Below are 11,247 nucleotides of genomic sequence, written 5' to 3' on the forward strand. Positions count from 1 at the left end.
GAAGTGTGAGAGGAGTGGAAATAACTTTTTCCTCCCTGAAGTTCTAATCTACTTACAAAAGAAAGGCTTGAATTTTGTGCGCATGTGCAAAGAAAAAAGTGTGGGCAACCTGCCTGAAACCATTTGAGGGCACTTGTGTGTCCTGCTGCCCTCGCAGCCCCTCTTGTTTTTGTTTTGTTGTTTTTATTAGTAGAAGCTGGACAGAGGAACTCTGAAAAGGGTGCAGAAATGGATCTGCCTTTTTATACATACGTAGTATTTTAAAAGCTGGTTCCATTTCCTAATTAGTGTCACTAAAGGCTTAATTTTGTGAAACTCTTCTTAGTGGCTTGCTTTGTGTGTTATGTGCTACATACCACTTACTCTCTTTGTGATTTATATTGCTGTTGAATGAGCATTAGTGTGCCAGTTCACATTTGTAGCATTCACCTGTACTTTTCTTTCAGTCTGTGAATGATCCCTTGGAACGCACAGAAATCAGCTGTGCTTGTTGCTGATATTACAAATTTAGCAACCTTCCTTTTTAATAATCAGAAATTCTTAATCACTTTGCAGAGTGGTACTTGGCTGCTGAAGCTGCTTTTGAAAATGTCACCAGGGCTCTTTGGAAGGCTGCTTCCTGCTGGTTTCAGAGCTTATATCCATATAAACTTCTTAAGCCACTATGTTGCTTTATGCATGATGAATCTTCATAAAGTCACACATTATTAGTAGTTTTAAAGAGAAGAATTACAAGAGGAAGCACTCTAACCACTTCTATTTCTCTTGACAGCAAGTTGAAGTAGATGCGCAACAGTGTATGCTTGAAATCTTAGATACTGCGGGAACAGTAAGTAAAACCAATTCTCCTAAGTTCTGCTGTACAGTGTTAAAGCTTTCAAGAACTGTAAGGTTATAAATGATGACAGGTTTCCTTCCTTGTTTGCAAAAGAGTAACTGTGGTCGATACATTGGATGTAAGTTGTTCTTCAACAGAAGTTTTGCTCTCAACGCTTGAGTGTTGCAACGGAAAACAAATTGCAAGTTTCCTGTGATCCAATGTTCTGTCATAGGAGAAATATCAGACGGAGCACTTTGAAAATTATTCTGCTGCTGTTTTAAATTTACAGTGTCCAGAGGCAAGTTTAGGCCCCGTGGTTACTTGGCTTTGATTTCTGTTGCTGTAGAAAGTACGTACTTTCTTCTTCTTTCACTTTTCTGTTGTGTCTGAGATGGACTCCTGACATGAGGATAGAAATAGTATCTCTCTAGTCAGCTTATGGGGACTCAAAGCATAGGGTTTATGTTTACCCGTTGTGTACTAGTCAGAGTTTTTTTTTTCCTGTCTTGTTCTAAAATACGCTGAAATCAGCCATTTTTCTCATTGATTCCAGTGAATGTCCCTTCGAGTATAGTATGTGTTTTTGGAACTATGATAGCAATCAGATCCTGTAATCAGCTATGTAAACTGCAAAGCAGAGTAGGGTAGTGTAAAACTACAGAAAGATGGAGTGGGTATTCTTGTAATAGGTTATGCTTTTCATCTCACATGTAGTATGTGGTACAGATGTAGAAGAAAACTTGTCTGTGTCTAGTATGTGGATATTTGGTATCCCATATGAAACATAAACTGACTTCACCACTGCAGCTGCAGATTTATTACCTAAATATCTAATGTAATTTTGAAAACAATGGCACTGTTTTGCATTAGTGCTTGCCTCTAATCACAAAAGTGGAGGTATAATAAGGTCTTAATTAACGTGTTCCATGCATGGGACCCATGAAAGGGGTGGACTTATAAAAGAAACCAGAAGTTTGAAGGAATTGCGTAAAAAATTAAGTCCCACCCCTCCAAAAAAAATCTCACTGGGTTTTAGAACTAAAGACATACAAACAGACAGAACTTTGAAATGTTTCCATTATTTAGCCTCATAAATCCTATTACACTTAGTTATGCTCCACTAGAAAGAACTACATGACCTGGAGTAGTCGGATTGGAATACAGTTGTAGTTTGAGATCATGTACTTTCAGTTGATGAACTCCTGGAATGTAGTAATAAGATAACATGAGAGACCTGATGAGTGATTGATGGATCACAAGATAGCTAAGCCACCAAGGTAAGGCAAATGCTATTCCAGTTACACTAGTGAGAGCTTCCAGTCAGGGACAAGTCGTAATGCTGCTGCTGTGTTGGGTACCAGTGAGTCTCTATATGCAGTGTCATTTTCACCAAAGTCTAGATAAAGTGTGACGAGTCTATTGAGCATCTCTATCCTCTGTTCAGTCTCCCTGAAAATGAAAGTAGGATTTAACATAGGAAGTGTCTGGAATATAAAATTGAGATTGACAAGGGATGCAGTTCCTTTGCAATGTATTTTAAAGACCGAACAGGAGACAGGAAAAAGATTATATAAAAGGGATTCAGGAGGAATGCAACATTTGTAATCTTCAGACTACACTGTGTTTCTGCTGTACTTGTTCTCTCTTTTGAAATTATTTCAGGTTCTGGGATGACTTCTTTTTTGTCGGTGCTATAGCCCTTGGCAATAATTAGATGCTGTACAAACGGCCTATATAATGTTCCTAGCTAGGGATTTATTTAGAAGTGGCTTCATTCAGTGCATACAGTAAAACAGTAAAATATTAGTCAGTTTAAAAACAGGAGAGCACAAATGTATCATGCTTGTAAAATATTTGTAACCTGAAGTATATGGCAGTTTGCGTAAGGAAAGTGCAAATTTAATGCAATCTCTGTACCTTTTTTTTTTAAATTACAGGAACAGTTTACAGCAATGAGAGACCTATACATGAAAAATGGACAAGGTTTTGCATTAGTATATTCCATCACAGCACAGTCTACGTTTAATGATTTACAGGACCTAAGAGAACAGATTCTTCGAGTCAAAGACACTGATGATGTAAGCATCCCTCTAAACTCATTAGTCTTCTGGAGTTCTCGTTGCAGATGTTGTAGTGTATTGGTGAGATAGGTTCCATGCTTTAGATAAGAGACAAATCAGTCAGCAGATGCGTGGTAAAGAAATGCAACTCTTGAGGTAAAACAGGAAAATTGTAACTTGTTACGTACTCTGCAAAGAGAATTGTTTAATTGCTACCTTTAAAATGCTTAATTTAAAACTATATGTAACTTGTTTCTGCAGTCCTAGAGAATAATGTCTAAAGCAACTGTATCTTCTGTTACTATATGGCAAAGTTTTAAAAAGCTTACAGTGCTTCTCACTGCTTGTGGTATTTTGAAAGCATAATGTTAAATTCTTCCAAAGACTGTATTGTGAGCTTCAAACTTGTGTGTTCTGCGGCTTTATATTTGGAACGTTCTTGCGAGCAGGTTTGGTCATACTATTTCCATGTAATTTCAGTGTGCAGCCCTTAGCATTATTAAGATATAAAGTGAAGCTAAAACAAATTTATAACTGATTAAAAAGTCTTAACTGTGGTAGGGAGTACTTTTTCCATTGTTAAGAGGAAAGGTATTTCAAACATTATAAAACCGTTTTAGTCAGAAACATCTTCCATGCTGTAGCCACTAGACAGAGGAAGGGAATAAGCAATGATCATTTTAAGTATGCTCATCTTATTTAAGCTGCATTAATTTTTGATCCCTTCCTTCCTTCAAGTATCTATGTATGCTTCAGCTCTTGGCAGACACAACCTATTTTTCAACTTCATTGAAGTTTACTGTGACTCATAGAAAGCTCTTTGCAATTTATTAAGCCTGTGCATCTCCAGGTCTTGCCTGTATTCAGTGGGTTTCATTTCAAAGTGATTTACTACCCATTATCACAAATGTATCTTAAAGAGGCAGAATTTAAGTTTCGCACACCTTTTCTTTCCAGAACCTAACTTTTTATTTTAGTATTAATGTTGTACAGGATTGAACTAAAATCAGAATAATTCCTGGGACATTTAAAACCTTAATTTCTACACTAGCGTTCATTCTGGTTAGCATAGGGTTTCTTTGGTTGTATTTTATAAGGTTCATTTAGATTTGTATTTCTTAAAGTTCCTCTCAGTCTTCAAAACCACACCAGGATTTTTGAACATTGAAGTCTTACAGCTGAGTCATCAGTAGACTTTTTGATGCCTTAAATTTTAACAGTTGATGTCTGTGCATGTGAAAGTAAAATCCCATTAGAACACTTAGTACATGTGAAATTTACTTAATTAGTGTTGTACTGAATCCAACCATTTGCAACCAGTACCCTGCAAAATGGCAGGCAAGAGAAAATGCAGTCACTTTAAAGCCTCTCAGAGGTGGAAGCTTAAGTTTCTGCTATACCAGAACTTGATTATGCTGGCATCAGGTATCTTACACCGTGCTTTTCAGAGACATTAATGATTTCTATGCTGATGTTGAATTGTTTTTTAGGTGCCTATGATTCTGGTTGGCAATAAGTGTGACTTGGAAGATGAAAGAGTTGTGGGAAAGGAACAAGGTCAGAACCTAGCAAGGCAATGGAATAATTGTGCATTCTTAGAGTCCTCTGCAAAATCAAAGATAAATGTTAATGAGGTAAGGCATGATACCTGTGTGATGGAACAGTGGCAGATGAGACAGTGCTTTGTTGACTGAATGTTACTGTATGTCTAGAAGAAAATAAAAAATAACATTGATTGTAATGGACAAAAGTATATGCTGTTATTTTGAAAATCTGTGATGATTTATATCAAGGGGTGTAGTTCACTTTTACTTAAAACTTCTTCAAATTGTTGAATTTTCATATAATTAGTTTTTAAACTATAGGAGTTTGTGGTAAACACTTGTGTTTGGTTCAGGCTTCTCATACTACATTGGCTGATACAAATTTGTTTTCAAAAGTAGCTGACTGGAGAAGCAAAATAATTAGGTGCTCTGCAATAAATAAACACAAAAAAACACCTCTAGTATCATGCTACTTATTATCAGGATCTAGGCACCTGATCAAGCACATGCATTTATGCATTTTTAGGGCATGCCATAGTATATGCTGTCTTATTCAGTGGGTGTACCAGCATAAAGACTCTGATGCAAAAAGCATTTTAAAAAAGATAGTGTTAATGTTTACCTTTCTAGAACAGCTTGGATTTTATGATAAACCCTGCAGTTCATTGTGTCTGCTGGAAAATATTATTGGCAATGTCAGTCAAGTTGAAAGGTCCTCTGTGCAAGACTTGCATGTAATCAAATGAGCATGGTGGTTTTATGCACAGCTGACTTTAAAATGAGTAATGCATATTAAATTAGGATTTTCTGGAAACTCCTCAGTTGTTCTTAAAGATGTATTTGCTTAACTCTATAGTAAAGTTATGTGTTCATTAAGCTAGAGCTTATTTCCATCAATTGCTAAAAGCCCTTCCTGGATAGTTTGCTGCTTTGCAAACAGTGCCCTACAAAACTGCTAGGAGAGCTTTACTATGAGGATGTGATTTAAGATTGAGATGCAGAAATAATGGGCACAATGTCAATTATGAACAAAACAGCTGCTGTTTAATTGCAATGCCTAGATTTGTCTTAAACAAGCTTTTCCACGAAGCTGTAGTCTAATTAAGACTTCCAAGGAGACTCAAAGTGTGAGAGTCCTTATACTTTACCTGTCTAGGAAATGTAGTGTTGTAGTTCTGCAAAGACTGCTGAGTTAATTGCAAGTAATATTGTATGCTAGTTGATCATGGTGGCATAGCATTATTTTCAGGTAAATTTGACCCAGAGATCAAATATCTTTAGCAGAAAGTAGACATATGTTAAGTGTGCAGCTTAGCTTTCCAGTTTCATGATAGTTACATAGTAGCAGAGATCTTTGAGTATCTGAGTGAATAAGATTGAGGAGTTAAATTTGTGAGGGAATCTTCTTAATTTCTTTAACCAACTGATGTTTATATTCACAGATCTTTTATGACCTTGTGCGACAAATTAACAGAAAAACTCCAGTGCCTGGAAAAGCACGCAAAAAGTCATCATGTCAGCTACTTTAATACATAGCTGTACTGTAGCTCTGAGCCAGGTAAACCTGCTTAACATTTTCAGTTTTGTGTGTTTTGACTTTAAAAAACAAACGAAGCAAGCAAACAAAAACACTTGTAGCTTCTATCATGCTGAACTGCATAAAAAATTCCTGGTATCTTGAAGTTTTTATGATGTTAATTTTGCCATTCCAAAGTCAGAACTACAGAATTTGTGCAAGATTTACTATTCACACTGATACAAAGAAGTTTTTTCAAGCTTTAAGGTGTTGGTGGAACTCCCTTTAGTGACATTTGTCCTGATACTTCCAAAACTTAGCTTTTGAAAACGGAACTTTTGTTTTTTGGAGGCTGATAGAATATACTGCAAGAGCTCAATTATCAGGAATATTAATATTAAAACACTAAAATTTTGATGTTTTAATATACAAACTACCCACTTCAAACTCATCTTCATATTTTCATAGTATTGCGGGAATTTAGCTAGTTTTCTTTGGGCTACATGGATGTATTATAGGTTGTGATATGGTCAGTGGTTGCACTTGGGAAGGGGTGGTGGAAGGATCATTTTATCCCTCCAAACATTTGACCAAGAGTTACTGATATTAATTTAATATCCCATTGTTTGAGAATTTGTTGATGTTCTACCTAACTAAAACTGGGCTTGAAGAATGCTCTTGAGGGCTCATGTCAGTTTCAGCCTGCCTCTTCAATGAGCATTTCCAGGAGTAAGTTGTGAGGTATTTTGTTTGTATTTTTCCCTACAACTTACTCTTTAACAGTTTGTTTCCTCCTTTCCCTCTCCAAGCCCTATTTTGGACAGAGATTTTTCTTGACTTGACAAACCAAGAGGATTCCAGAGGCATTAGTTGAAAGTAACAGAAATTATTGCAGTTCCTTAACAGGGCTTTCAGACTAAGAACTTTGATTCTCCAAATAGTTCAGCTTGGATTACCATGTGTATTCCAGTCACTGAGATGATCTGTTGCTGTACATATAGAGTAGAGATTATATTAGTAGAGGAAAAGCAATCAGGATATTTTCTTAGCATGTTCACTAGGAACTTTGCTATTTCCTGCTTTGGTTTTCTTAACTAGAGAGAAATAACTATATATCATGGTTAACTTCTCATTTTGCTGTTACAGGTCTGAAGAACTGTTGCCCAATTCAACAGTGCCAGCATTCCAACTTTATTAAACCTACCAACATCTTAAATGGACTTTCCTGTGGTGGTACCCTTTAAGAAATGGATGAAAGCTACTACATCAGTTTGCACATTCTAATCACTTTCCAGTGTCACGAGAGATTTTTACTTATAAATATTCTAAGTGTATGCAACTGGTAAAACCAGAGCCTACATCCAGTATTACTGATAAGAGACATTGTTCATCCACCAATGTTGTACATGTATGAAAACTGTGTACTGTATACTTCAACAATCCCCACTTTCTATTGGAGAGTACAATAATGTAAATCCTAAAAGCACCACTATTTTAGCATAATAAAAGAAAGTCCAAAGAGCTCCTATATAGACTACTCCAGATAACTTTGCTTCATCGGTATTTGTAGCTTATTGTAACTTTTTTAAAGAAATACAGGATCATCATCATGGTATTGTACAAAAGCGCTTTGATTAACACAACAGCTATATAGTTTTTTAATTTTAGGAAAAACCTGTGGAGACAGTGATCTAGTCTTTAAGAGTCCTTTCAGTATAACGTCTGACTAAAGACATGGCCTTTAATATCTGTTGGGAAGGAAATGTCCAGACTTTTCAACCTTTTATTGTATGTTTCCTTTTCCTTGTTTACATAGGGAACAATGTTTATAGTTGTGTGTACAGTGGGGGTCTACAACAAGAAGTGTATATTTTAAAACGATTTTTTAATGATTTAACAATTTTTTGTAAATCATTTTCGGGCTTCTGCAGCTGTAGATTCTCACTGTGAATTCCCTTGCTTGCTCATGCATAAGTGTATTTGCAATACCAAATATACAGGTTTAGTACTTTTGCCTGTTAGTGATTGTTTTACATGTGTAACGTTTTGGTTGAGATGTTAAATGGTGGAAGAGTACTGTGGATGTGAATGTGGGAAGTAATTTTAATCATGTGTAATTGGTCACAGGGCCTAAGTTGCAGTAATTAACTTTTTGCTGATTTATTTAACAATGCCTTGTTGCTTTGTATGCATTAACGTTTGGGTGTAAAGATTGTGTGTATATCCAACAGGGAGCCACAGTATTTAAATTGACCAACCTAATGTTACAACTGCTTTGAGGTGGCCAAATGTAAACTAAAAGCCTTAATTAAAGTGGTGCAATTTTGTATGACTTAGCATCAGTAGTTCAATAAATTTGGATTGCCATGCAAGGGCTTGCATTACAGTTATATACTACTTGAATGTTTTGTGTTTTGGTAGAGCTAGTAAATATTGATCTCGATCTCTTGCGCAGCGCAGACTGTGCGTCATCATATGATAAAAGGAGTACTTATCGCTATGTGTTCTGATGAGTACATGCCACAGATGCTTCTTGTCATAGCATCACATGTACTAGGGCGGAAGAGTTTCTGAGTGAAACTTCATTTACTGCTTTGGACATGGAAGATCTGAAGTTCCTAGTGTAAGACTGGCTCCCTCACAGAAAAGTGTGTTTTCAAAAGTAGACCAGCAGTGACTTGTTTGGGAAACTACGGATACGTTGTCTGCTCTTTTCCTTCTTTCCAAGAAGAATTCATTGTTAGAATTAAAGGAAAAGATATCTATCTCGGGAGAAAACATGGTTTTTCTGGATGATTAAACCAGACTTGTTTGGTTTCAGGGAAATCTGCAGAAGAGCATTCTTGAAGTATTAAGTGTAGTTTTGCAGACTTTGCAATCCAACAATATTAACAGATGTAAAGTGGAATGCGTGGACTATGGATGATCTCCTGATCTTGGCTGTGCTTGTGAAAACTGTCACACCCAAATACTTGGTACCTCTTTCTTTTTTTTTTTCCATCTGGTATGGAATTATCAGAGCTTGTTCTAATTCCTTCCTGCAAAATCAAATCAGTTCAGCTTATCTCAGAACTTCCCAGCTTTAGCTACTTCGCTACCCAGTGAATTAAAGAGTCTGTATGATCCATCCTGCTGGTAACTTTGTCAGTCACCACCATTTTTTAACAGAGGTAGGATAGTCTTTCACTGTTCAGAGTTGGAATTAAGACTGAAATTTCTTCCCCTTCATCAGAACATGTGGCTGATCCCCATAAATGTGTCTTGGTACACTCTGCCTTCTGTTTGGTCCCCAGGGCAGGTTAGGTTCGAGCAGTGGGTGCTTTAGTGTTTTTTGGTTTGTTTGTTTTTTCTTTTAAGCTTGATGCTGATTAGCTTGTCAAGGAGGAAGGTATTTTTCCTCCTTTCACTTCTTTCACTTTCAACATCTGCTTATTCAGGTCTTACAATGCCTTTATGTCTCAGTTGTCATTATCTCTGTTTTTTAATGTGTTTCTCTTCTGGGCAGCTGTACAGATGGCAGGCAGTAGGTGGGAAGGAGAGAATATTCTTTGATAACATCAGAGGAGGCCTTTGCTTGGTCTCGGTGTCCAGCCAAAAAGGACTGACTATAGGGAATGTCAGGCTTTGTACTGAAAGCTCTATTCTGAAACATTCTTGGTTGCTCTGTGGATTAGTAAACATGTAATGCCTCAGCATTAGGAGTAGTCTGTTTTGATCAAGCCACAGGGAAGTTAAAACTTAATAGAAACTCTATGCTTTTCCATTCAAAGATTCTGCTGAATAAGCCAAGTACACGTTCACGGACACTTAGAACTCAGGCTAGACTTGCAAAATCAATGAATCTTAACCCAGGTGGCAACTGAAAACCATTATTGTTCTCCTTGAAAGCCTTAAAGGAAACGGTGCCCCACTTGTTAAAGGGAAGATGCCTGGCAAAGCGATGCAAAGTGATGGACATGAAGCATAAGGGAAAAAGCATGAAGTTATTTTCTTCGTATCTAAGTAATTACAGTGTAAGAAGCTGTTCTGGCTGAGGAAGTGAACATCCAGTTCCTCCCAGGAATTGGGACTGTGTAAGAATTTAATAGTAGAAAAGAATCCTGTCTGCTGAAGTTTTTTGAGAACTTGCCTTCAGGATAACTGCTTTCTGTACCACACTTAAAAGGTTCACGCTTGAACTACTTGTGTAGAAACAGAACACTTCTCAAAGCTTTGGATAAAAGCCTGCATAATTCATTACAGAAAACTAATGCAGTAATTTTCCAAATTCAGTATTAATACATGTGTATTACTGCCTGTAAAGTTAGCTTACGCTTACAGTGCGCACAAAGGTTGACTGCTTTATTTCCTACCTATCTGGAATTGGTGTATGTCGGTATTTAAATGTCTGAGCTTTCTATGGAAAAAGTAATGTTTATTTCCTGAAATACTTAATGAAATTGCACTCTTCCTATTAGGACTTTTCAGTCTACATTTATTTCTTCTAACTTGTTACTAATGCCCTTCTTCATTCTCAAATTATTCTGTGAAATGAATGTCTACTCGCCTAAGTTACGGGAATATTTTGAGACTGCAAGATGTTTTCAGAAGCCCAAATGAACGCACTGTAAACTCAAACTACTACTGCTCTTCTGCATAAGTAAAAACATAACTTCTGGAAAAGTGTTGTAGAGGTAGATGTTAAGTTTGTTTCATAATATGTACTGATACTGCAATGCTAGAAAGAGGAGGTGGGAACAGAATATTGTTGGAATTTTGATTAAAGCTGTGTTTTTTCGCCTGTACCGTTGTAATTACAGTTGCTGTTTCCTCATGGGCAAACACTAAAGGTGAGGATTTTCTTTTATAAAACTAAAATTACGGGTGAATCGAACTTGATGGATTTTCCCCAAAGACTCCTAGATAGCTTGAAGGGGGGGAAGTGTTCCCACAGCAGCAAACTAGTTCTATAGAACTATCTATAGATAGGCCTCATCTTAGACTTGGCAACAATAGAAGTTTATTTCTAGTCTTGAATTGTGAAAGAGCACACAGCTGTCTGAAATTCTTATTTTTTAAATCGTAATAGAGAGATGCAGCCAAATATCAGCACAGACAGAAAGTTTTTTATACAATGCTGAGCTGCTATCCCAGCGGTGTTACGTTATACTTTACTTCGTAGCTGTTTCATCTTGCCTGTGTATGCAGAGAAGGATGAAGGCAAATAAAAAGTTACAAAAATACATAACTAAATGTATGTAGTTCTCTAAGGTAGCTTTAGTAAAGCAGAGCTCTTGAGTTCTCATTTCTGAGTCTCGAGCACTTTAC

The 11,247-nt window shown here is 36.7% G+C and overlaps 1 protein-coding gene across 1 annotated transcript in view; it reads left to right on the forward strand.

Annotated features, from left to right (window-relative positions):
* The window catches only part of RAP1B (RAP1B, member of RAS oncogene family), a 31,883-nt gene extending 21,159 nt beyond the window's left edge, over positions 1 to 10,724 (forward strand). The window contains exons 4-8 of the mRNA XM_015856296.2: positions 773 to 829; positions 2,758 to 2,898; positions 4,371 to 4,514; positions 5,867 to 5,982; positions 7,087 to 10,724. Of these exons, the coding sequence (XP_015711782.1) occupies positions 773 to 829; positions 2,758 to 2,898; positions 4,371 to 4,514; positions 5,867 to 5,953 (429 nt within the window). The 3' untranslated portion in view covers positions 5,954 to 5,982; positions 7,087 to 10,724. The remainder of the gene's footprint in view (positions 1 to 772; positions 830 to 2,757; positions 2,899 to 4,370; positions 4,515 to 5,866; positions 5,983 to 7,086) is intronic.
* Positions 10,725 to 11,247: the final 523 nt, after the last annotated feature.

This window comes from Coturnix japonica, chromosome 1 (genome assembly GCF_001577835.2).
Source record: "Coturnix japonica isolate 7356 chromosome 1, Coturnix japonica 2.1, whole genome shotgun sequence".
Classification (NCBI taxonomy): Eukaryota; Metazoa; Chordata; class Aves; order Galliformes; family Phasianidae; genus Coturnix; species Coturnix japonica.